This window comes from Leptodactylus fuscus, chromosome 3 (genome assembly GCF_031893055.1).
Source record: "Leptodactylus fuscus isolate aLepFus1 chromosome 3, aLepFus1.hap2, whole genome shotgun sequence".
Classification (NCBI taxonomy): domain Eukaryota; kingdom Metazoa; phylum Chordata; class Amphibia; order Anura; family Leptodactylidae; genus Leptodactylus; species Leptodactylus fuscus.
In genome coordinates, this window is record NC_134267.1 from 234,599,574 (window position 1) to 234,624,539 (window position 24,966).

The 24,966-nt window shown below is 42.2% G+C and overlaps 1 protein-coding gene across 1 annotated transcript in view; it reads left to right on the forward strand.

The window, feature by feature from the left end:
• LOC142198607 (L-gulonolactone oxidase-like) overlaps positions 1-24,966 on the forward strand; it is a 93,035-nt gene that overhangs the window by 52,557 nt on the left and 15,512 nt on the right. The window contains exons 7-8 of the mRNA XM_075269635.1: positions 14,200-14,307; positions 20,907-20,983. Of these exons, the coding sequence (XP_075125736.1) occupies positions 14,200-14,307; positions 20,907-20,983 (185 nt within the window). The remainder of the gene's footprint in view (positions 1-14,199; positions 14,308-20,906; positions 20,984-24,966) is intronic.

Sequence of the window (24,966 nt, forward strand, 5' to 3'; positions counted from 1 at the left end):
CCTATAATCTAACCCTCGGTGATGTGTGGGGAGGGGTATTACTATATGATATCCTCTAGGCCCTCTCAGTATCTATGTGCATAGAGATACAAGCTCCCCCGTGTACAGTAGCTTCAGGGTCATGTGATAGATGGGGCTGAATTAGGAGGTGTCAGGATCCTACATTATAGTCTCGCACACCACTAGAGCTAAGAATGAGAAGATAATGAGAGTTATACTCCTGGGTCTTCTATCACTATCCCACCCCTCCTGAGCTACATGGGGTGTAAGTAGAGAAAAGTCCATCAGGTTCAGTAGCAGAGCAGATCCTCCTGGATTTGTATGGAAGAATGGACCAGCTCCATCATGAAGTTGCTGAGACAAGGTGCTGGCGTCTGTTATGGGATCCCATGGCTATCCCTGTTACTGTGGCACTAAAATGGGGGCACTGTGGCTACGGCTGTTACTGTGGTACTGTGATTACTGGTGTGATAGTAATACGGGGTCATCATGGATATTCATGTTACTGAGACAATATGGGTTAATGGTGTGACACCAATATGTGCTGAGGCACTGTGGATTCTGGTGTGATACTACATAGCACCATGGCACCATGGCTATCCCTGTTATTGAGGTACTGTAGATGGTGTGATACTAATATAGGGCCACTGTGGCTATCCCTGTTACTGAGGTACTGTAGATGGTGTGATACTAATATGGGGGCACTGTGGCTATCCCTGTTACTGAGGTACTATAGATGGTGTGATACTAATATGGGGGCACTGTGGCTATCCCTGTTACTGAGGTACTATAGATGGTGTGATACTAATATGGGGGCACTGTGGCTATCCCTGTTACTGAGGTACTATAGATGGTGTGATACTAATATGGGGGCACCGTGGCTATCCCTGTTACTGAGATACTATAGATGGTGTGATACTAATATGGGGCACCATGACTATACCTGTTACTGAGGTACTATAGATGGTGTGATACTAATATGGGGCACCATGACTATGCCTGTTACTGAGGTACTATAGATGGTGTGATACTAATATGGGGTCACTCTGCCTATACCTGTTACTCAGGTACTATAGATGGTGTGATACTAATATGGGGTCACTCTGCCGATACCTTTTACTGAGGTACTGTAGATGGTCTGATACTAATATGGGGACACTGTGGCTATCCCTGTTACTGAGGTACTATAGATGGTATGATACTAATATGAGGGCACCATGGCTAAGCCTTGTTACTCAGGCACTATAGATAGTATGGTACTAATATGGGGTCACTGTGGCTATCCCTGGTACTGTAGATGGTGTGATACTAATATGGGGGAACTCTGCCTATACCTGTTACTGAGGTACTGTAGATGGTCTGATACTAATATGGGGCACTGTGGCTATCCCTGTTACTGAGGTACTATAGATGGTGTGATACTAATATGGGGGCACCATGGCTAAGCCCTGTTACTCAGGCACTGTAGATAGTATGGTACTAATATGGGGTCACTGTGGCTATCCCTGGTACTGTAGATGGTGTGATACTAATATGGAGGCACTCTGGATGTCCCTTTTACTGAGGCACTGCAACAACCAAAGTTAAGGCATATTAAAGGGGGCACTTACTTTTTCCCACAAGGTGTATATCCGTGCAGTACACCCTCCCATATGATATGGTGCTCTATACACTCTGTGTAGCCCCCATCAGTTTACCACTATTTATCACCCCCGCCCCCCATAATCCTCTGTATTTACTTATTTATCAGCATGAAATGTCTTCATGCTAATAGAACTTTCCGCCGCCGTAGATTAAAGTGAACGTTCCCGCTTGTGGTATTTAAGAGAAAGCAATTTCAGGAAGATTATACGATGAGATGTGTAAAAACTGCTCCGAGCCGTTCCCAAGGTCAGAGCCGCATCCTTAATTAATTCCCTGTAGGACACGGAACCTTCTCTCTGCATTAATACAAATGTTTGCCGTCCGGAGTCTTCCCACCAGTCTCCTCTCTTTTTCCATTCTTCTCAGTTTTCGGAAGTGTCATACAACCCAATTATTTCTAAAATGTTCCCTTAGCAATCCTGCTCGCCACGCGGGCTTAAAGGGGATTTATCATTTCTAATGAAAATTGCGGGAGATTGTGATGGAAAGTTCTAGATTTTCTATTTGGGGATTAAAATTGCAATATGGCATGAGTGGGGTTTACATTCTGAAAATCCTTTTTTATAATTTATTGGTGACATGCAGTACCACTGTTCACCACTGGGGGCAGCACCTCCAATTTTAGTTTTCAAATGGCAACAAATCTATGATATTTTATATGGGTTTTCTCAACCTTATTATGGCATCTGGATGTCACATAGGGGGCCCCCTAGAGGAAATCCTTCTCTGTGGAGGACCCAGTCTGTTTATCCATTACATGGACTGTCATTCATTTAAAGGGGTTCTTTGGGGAGTTAATGGAAGTCACCTTGGCAATCCCGTGATCACTGATCTTCTAACCCCTGGTGATCTTCTATTATCTTTCTAGCTATACATTTCCACTGCAGTGGCCACTAGTGGAGAAACGTAGAATTACATGTCGGATGTTTAATGGGGTTGTCCAGGGAGTTAAGATTAGTTTTCTTGATCCGGCAGACTCTTGATGATGGACTCGAGGGTCAACCCTAATACTCACCTGTCCCCGACACTCCTGTGTCCCCCATGGAATGGACCCGGGACGTCACCCACATAAGTCACTTGTACTGTCCCCGTTTCTTTCTTTAGGCTGCTGACTGGTCTCAGCAGTCATGTGTGGCGAGGACTTCCACCAGAACAGGCTGGGGGCTTCTGGACTGAACATTAGTCTGATCATCAGGTACAGGTGAGTTCGGATTTTTGTTTTTATTTGCACCTTCCCGGCCTCCAGAAAAAATAATGAACAACCCCTTTAAGTATCATATTATGGAAGGAGGAACCTGGAGGATGGAGTGTTGGTTCCAATCATGTGCCAACGTGGAACCCTTGGGGCCATCATCGAGAAAGCTTAACTATCCGACATGTAATTCCACATTCCTCCAGTAGTGGCCACTGCAGTGGAAATGTATAGCTGGAAGTATTAAAGATGGTCACCAGGGATGAGAAGATCAGGCCATGCAGCGATCATGGGATTGCCCAGACACCCTCTGTATTCTGGACCTTCCCATAGAGCAGGTCCTGCTCCATTGCATTGTGGAAGATCTATATAGAAGCCCCACAGGGATGGCAAGAGCTTCTCTACAGTGACGCAAACTTGTCAATGCAGCTTTGGAAGTGACTGGAGAACGACATGAAGGTCAGTACAAAGTAAAACAAAGAGATTTCCATCAAACATCTGAAGAACTTTGATATAAAGATAAAGAGATTGTGGTTTTGGGTTTGCGGAGCTGAGGACGGCGGTGAGATTGGCAGGATGATGTACCGCAGAGGGCACGCAGCCTGCCATGATGATAAAAGACTTCCATGTATCTAGATAATTCCGGGCGTCTGAAGCCGAGCGCAGGTTAATCCTCCGTATAGATTTCCCTGATAAGCGCACATTATCTCTCACACTCTTAGAGGTTCAAAAGCAGCGAACGCGCGTTCTCCGGGGAAAATTACAGCCTGAGACGGTATTATATACAGAGGGAAGAACCCCGGGATCAAGGAAGACTCGGGCTCGGGGTGGAAAAATGTTCTCAAAGTGTCTGTAGACTAAGGACGACGTCAGAGTCTTAAAGGGATATCACCATTGTTGGGTTAGCTTTTTGGGAAATCCTATTGGTTCCAATGGAGAGTGATCGTGCATTGATGCCAGTAGATCGGAACACATTTGGGATTGTTGATGTTCCAAGATGGATTCCACCCCCCCCAAAAAAAAAACAAAAAAAAAACACTGGGTATCCATTTTCTGCTTTTCCTTTAAGATACTGCATTACCCACACTTCCGTTACTAATATTACAAATTTACGTTACGTACCGAGTAGGGTTGAGCGATCGGGATCGGAAAAGATCAGATCCCGATCGGTGATCGAGCAAATTTCACGATCGAGATCGGCTGGAAAATGATTAGATTTTGAAATCTCAACCCTAAAACTGACTTTTCCCATAGAGAAGCATTGACTGGGGTTGAGCGATTGGGAAAGATCAGATCCCGATCGGTGATCGAGCAAATTTCACGATCAGGATCGGAAATCGGATTTTAAAATCGATCCTGAAATCTCAAGATCGACTCAACCCTAGTACTGAGTTTGAGAAACTTTTGTGCTCTCTAGAGCTGTATTCACAGTTCTGCTAGTTCTCTGTAAGCTTTTCTTGTATCTCTCTGCTGCCCCCCGGTGGTTCACTGTCACGTTGTAGTGAAACGACTCTGCTTACTTGTCTCAGTCTATACAGTAAAGCCGACGAGTGAGCTTCACTAAACCTATAGTGGAAGATTTAGCAAGCATTTTCATCACAATTTTTGTTCTACGGTATTTTTTTTACTCTTTTTACATCACTCACGCCTCCTTTTCAAAAGTGGGCGGAGCGTGAATATCTGAATAATCTATGTCTGCCGCTAGCTGGAACAGATTTCTCCTTCTGGCACCCAAGAAGGAGTTTGTCCCCAAGAATCCAGCCCCACAGATAGATAGGTTACGGTCACCTGAATCATATAGTGATGGATTGTTGAGAAATTGCCATCCTTGTCAATATGCAAATTAACTCTTTGGAGCAATGGTAACGCCCTCATTGCTCCAAGCTATTGACAAATTGCGATATCTCGGGAACGGAGGCAGCGATTCACGAAAGGAAAACAGTGTAGGAGTCAGGTGACCCTAACCTATCTATCTGGCTGATAAGCAGGGTTCCAGTGACACTCCCTTTAAAGGGTGACCCCAACTGGCAATAGATTGAGACAGACGCCGGTCTTAATGAATTCTTATTGTTTTTGCTCTAGCTGCCAGTGTGAAAACTGCAATTTTTTTTTTCGAAAAAAAAAACAAAAATTTGGGAAAATTATACAAAATGCCAAAAATGTTGTGAATAAATGTCATCTTCTGCTGAAACATTCCCTTTAAGTGCCGCCTTCGGCTCGGCTACATCTGTAGCTGTCAGTGCCACCTCTTCGGAATGAAAGAAGAACAATGGAAATGCGGTAATGAGCGTGTATTGTACGACGGTGACAGAATAAACCTCCAGTCCCGGGATGAACAATGGCTTTGTTGTGTAGTCGCCGAGCTCCGGAGCTGCGCTTCGTTTCCTCCGCAGTTGTCTCTCCTCCTGTATAAATACGTCTCAGCCTCACATAAAAGAACATGAGGACAGTTGATGAACATCCTGCTTATTCTTCCTTTCTTCCTCCGAAACCCCTTCGCCGCCTTGACATCCGAGCCCGTACAATATTTAAGGCGGCGGATAATACAATACACTGCACGGACAAAAGTAAGTGAACCCCTGAACTTCACCTAAGAATGAGTTAAACAGTTCATTCCAGGGCCATTGGGTGTCAATGCGGAGTCAAACGCGTCCTTTACACCGCCATACTCTACAGAGGGATCTCAATACTTCTGGCTTTACATCTATACAGCAGCTGCCTGGCATTGTGCAGACTGAGCTCTCTTTTATGGGTGCTTATATGGGCACGTACGTTTCGTGGGTAATGGACTGCGGGGGCAGTCAGTGGCCTAAGGGGGTGTCCTGGGTTCTAAGGGCCTCAGTATTAGAGAAACATTCCCTTCAAGTGTATTGGGATCCCCATGGTGAGTGGGGGTCCCAATACAAATTTTGGGGTCACAGAGCTTAAAGTTACACCTGCAGGTTCAGCTCTGGTGGAAGCTATGGGGATCATGTAGACGGAAGCAGCCCACTATTGGGTTCATAGCAGCACCCCCCCTCCTTTTATATATATATATGTAGACTGGCTAGTATGGCACTGTATGGCGGTATTATTATATGGTTAAGCACCAACCATACGTAGTGACATGAACCACTAATAGAAGAGGACTTTTATATTTTTCTTTGCCTTCAAATCCAGCATTTCCAAATCTTCTATGCGTATACGGTATAGAAGGATTATTGAAACACCATAAGGCGGTATAATATAGCGAAAATGTAGAATACTGACCAGGCGTAGTAACTTGAGCCTTTGATCAATGGGGGCTGCTGGTTTTATATTCATCTTCTCTGTGCACACCCCTCTAATCCAGCATTATCAAATATTATATATACGGAATAGAGAGATGTATGGCGGTATTATATGGCGCAATACCCATCAGATGTAGGGGCATGAGCCTTTGATAGATGGGGCTGCTGCTTTTATATCTACTTTTCTTCTCTCTCTAATTCAGCGTTATCACATTATCAATGCATATACAGTATACAGGGATTGCTTGTGCACTGTATGGCGGTATTATACAGGAACATGTAACTTGTATTGACGTCAGATATCACTGTAGACATAAAGTGTACACATGATACTCAGTATCCGTGTATATCCCTGTATACAAAGACTTAGAGGCCTGTTTAGACACTTTGGTTAAATCCACACCTTGTAATTTCCTAAGAAACCTTAATCTGCGGAAGGAATTTAATTAAGATTCACCGTTCTGTGCCAATCAGCCCGATACGCTGTGTACTGTATTATGTCTGCTCTAATGTCATCCAGATGTAATGAAATCCGTCCAGGGCCAAGTTTGGGATTATCAGATGTGATGGGTAAGGTCACCATTCATGGTGGTGGAAGGGACCCGAGGAGAGGACTACATGTTACGGAGATCCCAATGGTCAGCTGTGATCTAAGGGGGAACCTGGCAGTAAGTGTTCTGTTTCCCTGCAGCGCCCCCACAGGGGAAATGAGACATTACACAGTGTCCAAACCTATAAATGAGTTGTATGTATAACGCCGGTCGTCCTGAGTGAGAGACACTCTCTATAACACCGCACCAATCTGGCCAAGAGATGAGGACCGAGCAGAGGACCCACACTATTAAAGGGGTAGAACATCTGCTCCATTCATCCCAGTAGTCAGACCCCTGCAGATCAGTAAGTCACCCAGAATACCCCCTTAACCCAAATTCCCTGATATGGTTTATGACAACATTTTTAAGTAAAGTACCCCCTAGTGAGAAAAAATTCTCAAAAGTAGTGATTGTGAACAAAATAAGGCTTTGGGACCTCTGTCATCAGTTATGTAATGGCCCCTCAGTACCCCCCGCAGGTAGTATAATGGCCACCTGAATAACCTCACAAGTAGTAGAATGGCCCCTTCAGTGCCCCCATATGTAATATAATGGTTTCAACATGGAGTCTAATGGTCCGCTCAGTCTTCACAGATATTATAATGGTCACATCAGTGCCCTCACACTCAGTAGAATGGCCCCTCAGTTCCCCATGGGTAGTATAATGGCCCTATCAGTGCCCTAGCAGGTAGTATAATGGCCCCCTCATTGCCCTAGCAGGTAGCATAATGGCCCCATCAGTGCCCTCACACTTAGTAGAATGGCCCCTCAGCGCCCCCATCGGTAGTATAATGGCCCCCACATGTAATAGAATGGTCGCAACATGTCTAATGGCCCCTCAGTGCCCTCACATGTAGTATAATGGCCCCCTCATTGCCATAGCAGGTAGTATAATGTCTCCCTCATTGCCCTAGCAGGTAGTATAATGGTCCCCCATTGCCCTAGCAGGTAGTATAATGTCCCCCTCATTGCCCTAGCAGGTAGTATAATGGCCCCCTCATTGCCCTAGCAGGTAGTATAATGGCCCCCTCATTGCCCTAGCAGGTAGTATAATGGCTCCATCAGTGCCCTAGCAGGTGGTATAATGGCCCTCTCATTGCCTTAGCAGGTAGTATAATGGCCCCCTCACTGCCCTAGTAGGAGGTATAATGGCCCCTCATTGCCCTAGTAGATAGTATAATGGCCCCCTCATTGCCCTCACACTCAGTAGAATGACCCCTCAGTGCCCCCATGGGTAGTATAATGGCCCCCACATGTAATATAATGGTCGCAACATGTAGTCTAATGGCCCCTCAGTGCCCTCACAGGTATTATAATGGCCCCATCAGTGCCCTCACACTCAGTAGAATGGCCCCCGCAGTGCCCCCATGGGTAGTATAATGGCCCCCCAAATGTAGTATATTGACCCTGTCCGTGGCTCTGCCAGTAGTATATTGGTCTCCACACCCAGGGATGTTTAAGGAGTCAGTGGCCATCTTCATTAAATACTCGCCTCTCTGCTCCGGGGGCTGCTGTGACATCATCACTGGGCGCCCAGGACAGAGAGGATCGGAGCTGTGAGTAATGACCCCACTGAGTACCTGCGGCTACAATGAACCTCGCCATCAATACCGATGGAGGCGCTCATACACTTCTACGGTAAGGCGCTCGTGTCCATACACTATATCCTTGGTGGAGGAGAGGAGATTCAGTGGCCACATATAACCCCGGCGACCTCAGGTGCGCCCCCTGGGGATTGGGTACTATAGTTTGGGAACCACTTGTCTATGAAGATGGCGACAACCCTTTTACGAAGACGGTTTTAATACATCCTTGGAATTCTTCTAGCATCTTATTGATGTTTCTGTTCCTTAAAGGAAAAAAAATAAAAAGTGAATCCAAATATTGTGATTCCGAGCGACGCAAATATTTCCGTTTTTCCTTTTATTTCTTGCGGCGCCACTTGAAGGTTTCTACGAACAGAGAGAATATAATACACATCAATACAATATCCCGGCGATCAGAGGCGCCGCAGTAAATCTGCGATCGTTTCATCCTCACAATCGGATGCGTTGTAGCAATATTTAGGATGGCGGTGACATTTGTCAGTATTGCGGTAAATCATCCCAACAATCCATTATAAATCTCTATGTATTACACCGCCAGTCTCCATAGTGATATCCTGCCTGCTGGGAAGACAGATGCTGAGCTAATGTATGGTTTCCTTAAGGAGAGATATACAGATGCTCGATTCCTTGAAGGAGTCGTATCAGTATGGCTGAACGTAGAAGAAGCATTTAACGCCAGCCTGAAGCATCGCCGCGCGCTGCCCATCCCCCACGACTGACATCTTACATTATCAGAATTAACAGTGACGGATCCTAAATTAATGGTATGGATGTATTTATCCACATTATATATTCTACAAGACAGTCTGATATTCATGTGTCATATTCTATTTTATTAAGGATTTAATTAAAGGGCTATTCCAGCAACGGCGAGATTTACATAAGTGGTAAAGAAATGTCAGTCAAGTCTATCACAGCATGTAATCTGTATATTACAGTGTAATATGTGCTGTATCCTGTGTACACAAATATACTATATCTGTCACTTATGTACAAGAATATAACTATAGACTATAAGACTATAATACTACTCATATGTACAAGAATATAACTACTATAATACTACCTCCTATGTACAAGAATATAACTACTATAATACTACCTCCTATGTACAAGAATATAACTACTATAATACTGCTCCTATGTACAAGAATATAACTACTATAATACTACTCCTATGTACAAGAATATAACTACTATAATACTGCCCCTATGTACAAGGTTATAACTACTATAATACTGCTCCTATGTACAAGAATATAACTACTATAATACTACCTCCTATGTACAAGAATATAACTACTATAATACTACCTCCTATGTACAAGAATATAACTACTATAATACTACTCCTATGTACAAGAATATAACTACTATAATACTACCTCCTATGTACAATAATATAACTACTATAATACTGCCCCTATGTACAAGGTTATAACTACTATAATACTGCTCCTATGTACAAGAATATAACTACTATAATACTACTCCTATGTACAAGAATATAACTACTATAATACTACCCCTATGTACAAGAATATAACTACTATAATACTACTCCTATGTACAAGAATATAACTACTATAATACTACCCCTATGTACAAGAATATAACTACTATAATACTACCTCCTATGTACAAGAATATAACTACTATAATACTACCTCCTGTGTACAAGAATATAACTACTATAATACTACTTCTATGTACAAGAATATAACTACTATAATACTACTCCTATGTACAAGAATATAACTACTATAATACTGCCCCCTATGTACAAGAATATAACTACTATAATACTACTCCTATGTACAAGAATATAACTACTATAATACTGCCCCCTATGTACAAGAATATAACTACTATAATACTGCTCCTATGTACAAGAATATAACTACTATAATACTACTCCTATGTACAAGAATATAACTACTATAATACTACTCCTATGTACAAGAATATAACTACTATAATACTACTATGTACAAGAATATAACTACTATAATACTACTCCTATGTACAAGAATATAATTATTATAATACTGTTCCTATGTACAAGAATATAACTACTATAATACTGCTCCTATGTACAAGAATATAACTACTATAATACTGCTCCTATGTACAAGAATATAACTGCTATAATACTGCTCCTATGTACAAGAATATAACTACTATAATACTACCTCCTATGTACAAGAATATAACTACTATAATACTGCTCCTATGTACAAGAATATAACTACTATAATACTACTCCTATGTACAAGAATATAACTACTATAATACTACCCCTATGTACAAGAATATAACTACTATAATACTACCTCCTATGTACAAGAATATAACTACTATAATACTACCTCCTATGTACAAGAATATAACTACTATAATACTACTCCTATGTACAAGAATATAACTACTATAATACTGCTCCTATGTACAAGAATATAACTACTATAATACTGCTCCTATGTACAAGAATATAACTACTATAATACTACTCCTATGTACAAGAATATAACTACTATAATACTAGTCCTATGTACAAGAATATAACTACTATAATACTACCTCCTATGTACAAGAATATAACTACTATAATACTGCTCCTATGTACAAGAATATAACTACTATAATACTACTCCTATGTACAAGAATATAACTACTATAATACTGCTCCTATGTACAAGAATATAACTACTATAATACTACTCCTATGTACAAGAATATAACTACTATAATACTACTATGTACAAGAATATAACTACTATAATACTGCTCCTATGTACAAGAATATAACTGCTATAATACTGCTCCTATGTGCAAGAATATAACTACTATAATACTACCTCCTATGTACAAGAATATAACTACTATAATACTACTCTTATGTACAAGAATATAACTACTATAATACTACTCCTATGTACAAGAATATAACTACTATAATACTACCTCCTATGTACAAGAATATAACTACTATAATACTGCTCCTATGTACAAGAATATAACTACTATATTACTACCTCCTATGTACAAGAATATAACTACTATATTACTACCTCCTATGTACAAGAATATAACTACTATAATACTACTCCTATGTACAAGAATATAACTACTATAATACTACTCCTATGTACAAGAATATAACTACTATAATACTACTGCTACGTACAAGAATATAACTACTATAATACTACCTCCTATGTACAAGAATATAACTACTATAATACTGCTCCTATGTACAAGAATATAGCTACTATAATACTGCTCCTATGTACAAGAATATAACTACTATAATACTACCTCCTATGTACAAGAATATAACTGCTATAATACTGCTCCTATGTACAAGAATATAACTACTATAATACTACCTCCTATGTACAAGAATATAACTACTATAATACTACTCCTATGTACAAGAATATAACTACTATAATACTACTCCTATGTACAAGAATATAACTACTATAATACTGCCCCTATGTACAAGAATATAACTACTATAATGCTACTCCTATGTACAAGAATATAACTGCTATAATACTGCTCCTATGTACAAGAATATAACTACTATAATACTACCTCCTATGTACAAGAATATAACTACTATAATACTACTCCTATGTACAAGAATATAACTACTATAATACTACTCCTATGTACAAGAATATAACTACCATAATACTGCCACCTATGTACAAGAATATAACTACTATAATTCTACACCCTATGTACAAGAATATAACTACTATAATACTGCTCCTATGTACAAGAATATAACTACTATAATACTACACCCTATGTACAAGAATATAACTACTATAATACTATTCCTATGTACAAGAATATAACTACTATAATACTGCTCCTATGTACAAGAATATAACTACTATAATACTACACCCTATGTACAAGAATATAACTACTATAATACTGCTCCTATGTACAAGAATATAACTACTATAATACTACACCCTATGTACAAGAATATAACTACTATAATACTACTCCTATGTACAAGAATATAACTACTATAATACTACTCCTATATACAAGAATATAACTACTATAATATTACTCCTATGTACAAGAATATAACTACTATAATACTACTCCTATGTACAAGAATATAACTACTATAATACTACTCCTATGTACAAGAATATAACTACTATAATACTACTCCTATGTACAAGAATATAACTACTATAATACTGCTCCTATGTACAAGAATATAACTACTATAATACTGCTCCTATGTACAAGAATATAACTACTATAATACTACACCCTATGTACAAGAATATAACTACTATAATACTATTCCTATGTACAAGAATATAACTACTATAATACTGCTCCTATGTACAAGAATATAACTACTGTAATACTACACCCTATGTACAAGAATATAACTACTATAATACTGCTCCTATGTACAAGAATATAACTACTATAATACTACACCCTATGTACAAGAATATAACTACTATAATACTACTCCTATGTACAAGAATATAACTACTATAATACTACTCCTATATACAAGAATATAACTACTATAATATTACTCCTATGTACAAGAATATAACTACTATAATACTACTCCTATGTACAAGAATATAACTACTATAATACTACTCCTATGTACAAGAATATAACTACTATAATACTGCTCCTATGTACAAGAATATAACTACTATAATACTGCTCCTATGTACAAGAATATAACTACTATAATACTACTCCTATGTACAAGAATATAACTACTATAATACTACTCCTATGTACAAGAATATAACTACTATAATACTACTCCTATGTACAAGAATATAACTACTATAATACTGCTCCTATGTACAAGAATATAACTACTATAATACTACTCCTATGTACAAGAATATAACTACTATAATACTACTCCTATGTACAAGAATATAACTACTATAATACTACACCCTATGTACAAGAATATAACTACTATAATACTGCTCCTATGTACAAGAATATAACTACTATAATACTACTCCTATGTACAAGAATATAACTACTATAATACTACTCCTATGTACAAGAATATAACTACTATAATACTGCTCCTATGTACAAGAATATAACTACTATAATACTGCTCCTATGTACAAGAATATAACTACTATAATACTGCTCCTATGTACAAGAATATAACTACTATAATACTACTCCTATGTACAAGAATATAACTACTATAATACTGCTCCTATGTACAAGAATATAACTACTATAATACTGCTCCTATGTACAAGAATATAACTACTATAATACTACTCCTATGTACAAGAATATAACTACTATAATACTACACCCTATGTACAAGAATATAACTACTATAATACTGCTCCTATGTACAATAATATAACTACTATAATACTACACCCTATGTACAAGAATATAACTACTATAATACTGCTCCTATGTACAAGAATATAACTACTATAATACTGCTCCTATGTACAATAATATAACTACTATAATACTGCTCCTATGTACAAGAATATAACTACTATAATACTGCTCCTATGTACAATAATATAACTACTATAATACTGCTCCTATGTACAATAATATAACTACTATAATACTACACCCTATGTACAAGAATATAACTACTATAATACTGCTCCTATGTACAATAATATAACTACTATAATACTACTCCTATGTACAAGAATATAACTACTATAATACTGCCCCCTATTGGTATTATATATACTTGATTTTCCATGAACACCGTAGCTGCTGTTTCCTCAGGTATTACTATCAGAGCGCCCCCTGCTGCTCACCCATGTTTGTACCTTGCAGGTTGTGTAGTAACCATTTCTCTTCTGTATTTGCAGGTTCTTGACAATCTGAACAGAAACTTACAGTCTTCTGAATATTTCCGCTTCTTCTGGTTTCCGCACACGGATAGTGTCAGCGTCTTTTATCAGGACACTACAGACAAGGTATTGGCGCTTCTACTTTAGATTTGCTCTGCTGTGATCTGATTTGTGGCGGTTTTTCCCTCTCCAGTCCATGCAGGCAGATATAGACGGATATATACTGGAATCGCTGTATACGTCTCCCCTGAATCAGAATCAAATCTATGTATCATCTTTAGTAACTTGTTGTAATATCTTCTACTCCAGTCACATCCAAAGCTGCATCGCAATGCTGCTAGCTCCTGATATAGAGTCAGATTTCATGACCTTCTATCTAGTGCAGCTTCAGCGTTTGTCTAGGGTTATAAGATATCTTGTGCTACTATCACATCCAAAGCTGCATTTAAATTGCATTGGCTTCCTATGCAGGTCGTACAATGCTCCGTTGCCTGCTATGGTGCGTCATGGAGTATGTAGTGTTTGTGTCAGTATGATAAGACGGTCAGCAGTGATCATAATGCAGCTTTAGATGTAACTAGAGTATAAACATGGAGAGATTATTAGTAGAGTTCTGGATGCAGCTTTAGATGTAAGTGGAGTACAAGGCATAGCAGTTGTTGAAATGTTGAAACTGCAATATTTTTTTCAGTTATTTTCTGTTGTGACAAAATGTGTTGTACTCCAGTCACACCCAAAGCAGCCTGAATATTTTTTTTATTGGATTCCTCTCAGATCTTTTGTATGCCAATATATCGCTTATAGAGATGAGCGAACAGTGTTCTATCGAACTCATGTTCGATCGGATATTAGGCTGTTCGGCATGTTCGAATCGAATCGAACACCGCGTGGTAAAGTGCGCCATTACTCGATTCCCCTCCCACCTTCCCTGGCGCCTTTTTTGCTCCAATAACAGCGCAGGGTAGGTGGGACAGGAACTACGACACCGGTGACGTTGAAAAAAGTAGGCAAAACCCATTGGCTGCCGAAAACATGTGACCTCTAATTTAAAAGAACAGCGACGCCCAGCTTCGCGTCATTCTGAGCTTGCAATTCACCGGGGACGGAGGTTTCCGTCCAGCTAGCTAGGGCTTAGATTCTGGGTAGGCAGGGACAGGCTAGGATAGGAAGGAGAAGACAACCAACAGCTCTTGTAAGAGCTAAATTCCAGGGAGAAGCTTGTCAGTGTAACGTGGCACTGACGGGCTCAATCGCCGCAACCCAGCTTTCCCAGGATCCTGAATGGAATACACTGACAGTGTATTCCCGTATACCCCATATATACACCCCAAATCCCCGTTCCAACGGTGTACCCCCCCCACCTTCACCACAGAAATACCCTGCAAGTCCCCTAGCAATAGAATTGGGGCTATATACACCCACTATTTTTGCTACTGCCATATAGTGCCATTGTCTGACTGGGAATTCAAAGAATATATTGGGGTTATAAATACCCTCATTTCTTGCTACTGGTATATAGTGCCATTGTCTGACTGGGAATTCAAAGAATATATTGGGGTTACGTGCACCCACAATTTTTGCTACTGGTATATAGTGCCAATTTCTAACTGGGAATTCAAAATGCGCAAGGCTCCCGGAAAGGGACGTGGACGAGGCCGTGGGCGAGGTCGGGAGAATGGTTCTGGGGAGCAAGGTAGCAGTGAAGCCACAGGGCGTCCCGTGCCTACTCCTGTGGGGCAGCAAGCATTGCGCCACTCCACAGTGCCAGGGTTGCTTGCCACATTTACTAAACTGCAGGGTACAAACCTTAGTAGGCCCGAGAACCAGGAACAGGTCTTGCAATGGCTGTCAGAGAACGCTTACAGCACATTGTCCAGCAGCCAGTCAGACTCTGCCTCCTCTCCTCCTATTACCCAACAGTCTTGTCCTCCTTCCTCCCAAAATTCCCAAGCTTCACAGAACAATAACCCCAACTGTCCCTGCTCCCCAGAGCTGTTCTCCGCTCCTTTCATTGTCCCTCAACCTGCCTCTCCACGTCACGATTCCACGAACCTAACAGAGGAGCATCTGTGTCCAGATGCTCAAACACTAGAGTCTCCTCCATCTCCTTTAGATTTGGTGGTGGATGACCAGCAACCCACCCTCATCGACGATGATGTGACGCAGTTGCCGTCAGGGCATCCAGTTGACCGGCGCATTGTGCGGGAGGAGGAGATGAGACAGGAGTTGGAAGAGGAAGTGGTGGATGATGAGGACACTGACCCGACCTGGACAGGGGGGATGTCAAGCGGGGAAAGTAGTGTGGATGTTGAGGCAGGTGCAGCACCAAAAAGGGTAGCTAGAGGCAGAGGCAGAGGTCAGCAGCTTAGGCGAAGCCAGGCCACACCCGGAATCTCCCAAGATGTTCCAGTTCGTACCCAGCCCCGAAAAACTCCCACCTCGAGGGCACGTTTCTCGAAGGTGTGGAGTTTTTTCAAGGAATGCGCCGAGGACAGATATAGTGTTGTCTGCACAATTTGCCTCTCGAAATTGATTAGGGGCTCTGAGAAGAGCAACCTGTCCACCACTTCAATGCGCCGTCATTTGGAATCCAAGCACTGGAATCAGTGGCAGGCAGCAACGGCAGGACAAAGGCCGCCTGCCGTTCACGCCACTGCCACTGCCTCTGCCACTGCCTCTGCCTCTGCCACTGCCACTGCTGACTGTGCTGGCGATGCACTCCAGAGGACGAGCCAGGACACCACTTCATCTGCCTCCGCCACTTTGTTGACTTCTCCCTCATCCTCCCCTGGTCCTGTCTTATCTCCTTCTCCTGCACCATCAAAGCGCTTCTTTACACCAAGCCACCATCTCTCAGACATTGGAGCGGCGGCAGAAATACACTGCTAACCACCCACACGCGCAAGCCTTGAACGCCAACATCGCTAAACTGCTGGCCCAGGAGATGTTGGCGTTCCGGCTTGTTGAAACTCCCGCCTTCCTGGACCTGATGGCAACTGCGGCACCTCGCTATGCCGTCCCTAGCCGTCACTACTTCTCCCGGTGTGCCGTCCCCGCCTTGCACCAGCACGTGTCACTCAACATCAGGCGGGCCCTTAGTTCCGCGCTTTGCACAAAGGTCCACTTGACCACCGACGCGTGGACAAGTGCATGCGGACAGGGACGCTACATTTCACTGACGGCACACTGGGTGAATGTAGTTGAGGCTGGGACTGCTTCCCAAACTGGCCCGGTGTACCTCGTCTCCCCGCCTAACATTCCTGGCAGGGACACGAGAAGAACACCCCCCTCCTCCTCCTCCTCTACCGCCTCCTCCTCCGCCACCGCCTCCTCCTCCGCCACCGCCTCCTCCTCCGCTGTTAGATTGACCCCAGCTACGAGTTGGAAACGTTGCAGCACTGGCGTTGGTAGACGTCAGCAGGCTGTGCTGAAGCTGATCAGCTTGGGGGACAGACAGCACACTGCCTCCGAGGTGAGGGATGCCCTCCTCGATGAGACGGCAATATGGTTTGAGCCGCTGCACCTGGGCCCAGGCATGGTCGTTTGTGATAACGGCCGGAACCTGGTAGCAGCTCTGGAGCTTGCCGGACTCCAACATGTTCCATGCCTGGCCCACGTCTTCAACCTAGTGGTGCAACGTTTCCTAAAGAGCTACCCCAATGTTCCAGAGCTACTGGTGAAAGTGCGGCGCATGTGCGCCCACTTTCGCAAGTCGACAGTAGCCGCTGCTAGCTTAAAATCTCTCCAGCAACGCCTGCATGTGCCACAACACCGGCTTTTGTGCGACGTCCCCACACGCTGGAACTCAACGTTTCAGATGTTGAATAGAGTGGTTGAGCAGCAGAGACCTTTGATGGAATACCAGCTACAAAACCCTAGGGTGCCACAAAGTCAGCTGCCTCAGTTTCACATCCATGAGTGGCCATGGATGAGAGACCTTTGTGACATCCTACGGGTGTTTGAGGAGTCCACAAGGAGGGTGAGCTCTGAGGATGCTATGGTGAGCCTTACAATCCCGCTCTTGTGTGTTCTGAGAGAATCCCTGATTGACATCAGGGATAACTCAGATCACACAGAGGAGTTAGGGATAGCATCCGATCCGTCACAGCTGGAGAGTAGGTCCACACATCTGTCCGCTTCACTGCGTTTAATGGAGGAGGAGGAGGAAGAAGAGTTGTCCGATGATGTGATGGTGATACAGGAGGCTTCCGGGCAACTTCGAATCGTCCCATTGTTGCAGCGCGGATGGGTAGACATGGAGGATGAGGAGGAAATGGAGATTGAACTTTCCGGTGGGGCCAGAGGAGTCATGCCAACTAACACTGTGGCAGACATGGCTGAGTTCATGTTGGGGTGCTTTACAACCGACAAGCGTATTGTCAAAATCATGGAGGACAACCAGTACTGGATCTTTGCTATCCTTGACCCCCGGTATAAAAACAACATCTCGTCTTTTATTGCGGTAGAGGGGAGGGCCAATCGCATCAATGCTTGCCACAGGCAATTGGTGCAGAATATGATGGAGATGTTTCCAGCATGTGACGTTGGCGGCAGGGAGGGCAGTTCCTCCAGTAGGCAACCAAGTTCTCACCGGTCCACACAAACGAGGGGCACACTGTCTAAGGTCTGGGACACCTTGATGGCACCCCCTCGCCAAAGTGCCGCCACGGAGGGTCCTAGTGTCACCAGGCGTGAGAAGTATAGGCGCATGTTGCGGGAATACCTTTCCGACCACAGCCCTGTCCTCTCCGACCCCTCTGCGCCCTACACATATTGGGTGTCGAAGTTGGACCTGTGGCTTGAACTTGCCCTATATGCCTTGGAGGTGCTGTCCTGTCCTGCCGCCAGCGTCCTATCTGAGAGGGTGTTCAGTGCAGCCGGTGGCATCATCACTGACAAGCGCACCCGTCTGTCAGCTGAGAGTGCCGACCGGCTCACTTTGATAAAAATGAACCACCACTGGATAGAGCCTTCATTTTTGTGCCCACCTGTGTAAAGCACCCCAACATGAAACTCCATGTCTGTGCTCAACCTCTCCAATTCCTCCGCATCCTCATACTCATCCACCATAAGCATTGCACAATTCTGCTAATACTAGGCTCCCTCCACCCTGATTTCCCCCAACTCTGCTGGTTAGAGGCTCCCTCCACCCTGATTTCCACCAACTCTGCTGGTTAGAGGCTCCCTCCACCCTGCTTTCCCACAACTCTGCTGGTTAGAGGCTCCCTCCACCCTGCTTTCCCACAACTTTGCTGGTTAGAGGCTCCCTCCACCCTGATTTCCACCAACTCTGCTGGTTAGAGGCTCCCTCCACCATGAATTGGTCCAAACTGGGCTGTTTAGAGGCTCCCTCCACCATGAATTGGTCCAAACTGGGCTGGTTAGAGGCTCCCTCCACCATGAATTTGCCCAAACTGGGCTGTTTAGAGGCTCCCTCCACCATGAATTTGCCCAAACTGGGCTGTTTAGAGGCTCCCTCCACCATGAATTGGTCCAAACTGGGGTTTTTAGAGGCTCCCTCCACCATGAATTGGTCCAAACTGGGCTGTTTAGAGGCTCCCTCCACCATGAACTGGTCCAAATCGGGGGTTTTTAGAGGCTCCCTCCACCATGAATTGGTCCAAACTGGGCTGTTTAGAGGCTCCCTCCACCATGAATTGGTCCAAACTGGGGTTTTTAGAGGCTCCCTCCACCATGAATTGGTCCAAACTGGGCTGTTTAGAGGCTCCCTCCATCATGAATTGGTCCAAACTGGGGTTTTTAGAGGCTCCCTCCACCATGAATTGGTCCAAACTGGGGTTTTTAGAGGCTCCCTCCACCATGAATTTGCCCAAACTCTGCTGGTTAGAGACTCAATCCACCCTGATTTTCAAAACAAATGTTGGTGCCAACCTCAACTTACTACAAGGGCCAAATTCACTGCTGGTGACAAGCTCTCCTCACTGCAAGTGCCAAATACACATGTTTCAAGGTGTTTTCCTACTGTCAGAGAGGTGGTATTGAGTGTGTAAAGTGTGTAGTTGTTAGGCTGTGATGTTGGGGTAATAGAGGGTCTTTGGTGTGTTAGATGCCCCCAGACATGCTTCCCCTGCTGTCCCAGTGTCATTCCAGAGGTGTTGGCATCATTTCCTGGGGTGTCATAGTGGACTTGGTGACCCTCCAGACACGGATTTGGGTTTCCCCCTTAACGAGTATCTGTTCCCCATAGACTATAATGGGGTTCGAAACCCGTTCGAACACAGGAACATTGAGCGGCTGTTCGAATCGAATTTCGAACCTCGAACATTTTAGTGTTCGCTCATCTCTAATCGCTTATCATACTTTTGAGTCAGATTTCCCATGAATTATATGCTCTATTGTGGGGATAACAGAAGATCGACTGCAGCTTTGGATGTGACTACAGCATAAGCAATAAAGTAACTAGGATAAGTTTATGAACGCCTCCAGCTTTATGAAAGCACAAAATCTGTTTTCAGTTATTTTGTGCTCTGACGTCCTCTGTGTACTCCAGTCACATCCAAAGCTGCATGTAAAATTTTATGGGCTTCCTGTCAAAACTTTTGCATGGCAATGTATCCTTTACCGCACCTTTGTTTCCAGATTTGTTTAATACTATGCTTTACTTTGGAGATGATAGAAGATGGGAGGCAGCTTTGGATGTGACTAGAGCATAAGACATAAAGTATGTGAATGAATTGTAATCAGTCGATTTCTCACCCCTGCAGCCGCCATACACCAAGACCAGCTGGTTCTGGGATCGCTTTGTGGGATACTACTTGTTGGAGTTCCTCCTCTGGATAAGGTAAGGTATCGCTGTTATTACCCCCATCAGGGGTGACCTAGTGGGGGCAGTCACCTTACCCACCCTGTACCCAACTAGCTAGTGCCATCATAGACGCCACCATGTCACACATCACAGACTCCTCTCAGGGACACGGGGCTGTAACCTCCTATAAGTGAGCCCATGACCAAACTTATGGGGAGGGGCCCTAATATCCAGACCTCCGCCCCCTTGCAGTGGCAGGTCTGACAGACTATCTGAACACAGAACACTTTGTGGCAAAGCATCATGGTCCTGTTTTGTGACCATAGAAGGGGCATTTAGGGGCCGGTGTATTCACACGCACATAGGTTTGCCTAATGTATACCATTCCCATGCTTTGTGACCATAGAAGAGGTGTGTAGGGGCTGATGTATTCACGTGCGTATAGGTTTGCCTAATGTATAGGCTATACTTTGTAGCAAAACATTATGGTTCTGTTCTTAGTGACTGTAGACAAGGCATTTAGGGGCCGGTGTATTCACGTGCACATAGATTTGCCTTATGTATATACAACTTCTATAGTGTTTGTCCAAAGACAAGGCATTTAGGGGCCGGTGTATTCACGTGCACATAGGTTTACCTAATGTATATTCAACTTCTATAGTGTTTGCCCATAGATAAGGCATTTAGGCGCCAGTGTATTCACGTGCACATAGGTTTACCTAATGTATATACAACTTCTATAGTGTTTGCCCATAGATAAGGCATTTAGGCGCCAGTGTATTCACGTGCACATAGGTTTACCTAATGTATATTCAACTTCTATAGTGTTTGCCCATAGATAAGGCATTTAGGCGCCAGTGTATTCACGTGCACATAGGTTTACTTAATGTATATACAACTTCTATAGTGTTTGCCCATAGATAAGGCATTTAGGCGCCAGTGTATTCACGTGCACATAGGTTTACCTAATGTATATACAACTTCTATAGTGTTTGTCCAAAGACAAGGCATTTAGGGGCCGTTGTATTCACATGCACATAGGTTTGCGCAATGTATGTACCATTCCTTGGTTTTGTGACCTTACTGATCAGCCCAGCCCACTGCTGTAGACAGATCTATGGCCAACAGTACATGCACCCCCGGCAAATTATTAGTTTGGGTGTTTCAGTCACTCCCACTATAAGTCTATAAAGTGAAGTGAACAGCCCAATGATCTCCATAGACTGCTAGTCCTATGGGTCATACAGTGTATAGTGGGTGCACCAGCAATGTTAATGGTTTGCCACCTGATGGCGTCAATCTAATGACTTGCTCCAGACGTCTTGTAATGAGCCGATATCTCTGCCCTGCAGCCGCCATACACCAAGGCCAGCTGGTTCTGGGATCACTTGGTGGGATATTACTTGGGATACTACAGATAGACTATAAGAGGAGGCTGAAAGGCAGCGAGTGGATGAGACCACATAAGAGGCCGGGGCCCAAATACTACGGAAAGTAGAGCACCAGGTCACAGACATAAAGGGGCTCCCCAAAAAGCACCTCACAAAGGGCTGCAGGGTGTGAAATAGACAGGAGATAGATAGATAGATAGATAGATAGATAGATAGATAGATAGGAGATAGATAGATAGGAGATAGATAGATAGATAGATAGATAGATAGATAGATAGGAGATAGATAGATAGATAGATAGATAGATAGATAGATAGATAGATAGATAGGAGATAGATAGATAGATAGATAGATAGATAGGAGATAGATAGATAGATAGATAGATAGATAGATAGATAGGAGATAGATAGATAGATAGATAGATAGATAGATAGATAGATAGATAGGAGATAGATAGATAGATAGATAGATAGATAGGAGATGGAGATGGATAGATAGATAGATAGATAGATAGATAGATAGATAGATAGATAGATAGATAGATAGATAGATAGATAGATAGGAGATAGATAGATAGATAGATAGATAGGAGATAGATAGATAGATAGATAGATAGATAGGAAATAGATAGATAGATAGGAGATAGATAGATAGATAGGAGATAGATAGATAGATATATAGATAGATAGATAGATAGATAGATAGATAGATAGATAGGAGATATATAACCTTTATCTGGTGGCGCTAACAGGATTTATCCAGGAGATTTCGCTCGGCGGTCTGTAAATCTCAGTGTGAAGATCTCATAACAAGGTGACAAATGGAGACATTAGCGGCGTCTGTGTGTTGGCAGGAGATATATAAGACAGGAGAGCGATGGATTTATCTGAGGGTTTCATCTGTGCGGCGTATGACTTGATGGGCAGAGGATGGCGGATCAATCAGGACTCTCTGGTGATGAGACTTGTGGATGGAGAGCTGGACCGGTGAGCTCTGGAGATGGCGGATTCACTGAAATAAATCTCTGAACGGTGCCTGGAAGTGTCTTCAAGAAAATGGCCAAAATTCTCCCCCATCAATGGGCAGACTAAAGAGGTATTCCGACCTGTCATATGTAGGGCATATCTTTAAGACCTTCTATACAAGTGTAATTGGTCACCATCTAAGAGGGGTCAACGAGAGCAAGCGAGACACTCCTAACCTCCATGATATGAAGCCCAGACCATGGTTAGTTAGTCATATGTCAAGAAGAGCGGCTACGGAAGTAAAGATAAAATGACATCTGTACTGAAATGTAGCAGAACCCATCAGAAGGGTAACATGGAAGGCCACAGACCCAGGAAAGAGTCCGCGCTGGTGCCGGAACACAGAAATGGGGAATCAGAAGAGCAGAACTTATAGAGAAGACGAGGAACAGGCCCACCTGGATCAAATGGCAAACAGCGGTGCAAAGGAGATAGGAGATAGATAGATAGATAGATAGATAGATAGATAGGAGATAGATAGATAGATAGATAGATAGATAGATAGATAATAGATAATAGATAGATAGATAGATAGATAGATAGATAGATAGATAGATAGATAGGAGATAGATAGATAGATAGATAGATAGATAGATAGATAGATAGGAGATAGATAGATAGATAGATAGATAGATAGATAGATGATAGATAGATAGATAGATAGATAGATAGGAGATAGATAGATAGATAGATAGATAGATAGATAGATAGATAGATAGATAGATAGATAGGTAGTTAGATAGATAGATAGATAGATAGATAGATAGATAGATAGATAGGAGATAGATAGATAGATAGATGATAGATAGATAGATAGATAGATAGATGATAGATAGATAGATAGATAGATAGATAGATAGATAGATAGGAGATAGATAGATAGGAGATAGATAGATAGATAGATAGATAGATAGATAGATAGATAGGAGATAGATAGATAGATAGATAGATAGATAGATAGATAGGAGATAGATAGATAGATAGATAGATAGATAGATAGATAGATAGATAGGAGATAGATAGATAGATAGATAGATAGATAGGAGATAGATAGATAGATAGATAGATAGATAGATAGATAGATAGATAGGTAGTTAGATAGATAGATAGATAGATAGATAGATAGATGATAGATAGATAGATAGATAGATAGATGATAGATAGATAGATAGATAGATAGATAGATAGATAGATAGGAGATAGATAGATAGGAGATAGATAGATAGATAGATAGATAGATAGATAGATAGGAGATAGATAGATAGATAGATAGATAGATAGATAGGAGATAGATAGATAGATAGATAGATAGATAGATAGGAGATAGATAGATAGATAGGAGATAGATAGATAGATAGATAGATAGATAGATAGATAGATAGATAGATAGATAGATAGATAGGAGATAGATAGATAGATAGATAGATAGGAGATAGATAGATAGATAGATAGATAGATAGATAGGAGATAGATAGATAGATAGATAGATAGATAGATAGATAGATAGATAGGAGATAGATAGATAGATAGATAGATAGATAGATAGATAGATAGGAGATAGATAGATAGATAGATAGATAGATAGGAGATAGATAGATAGATA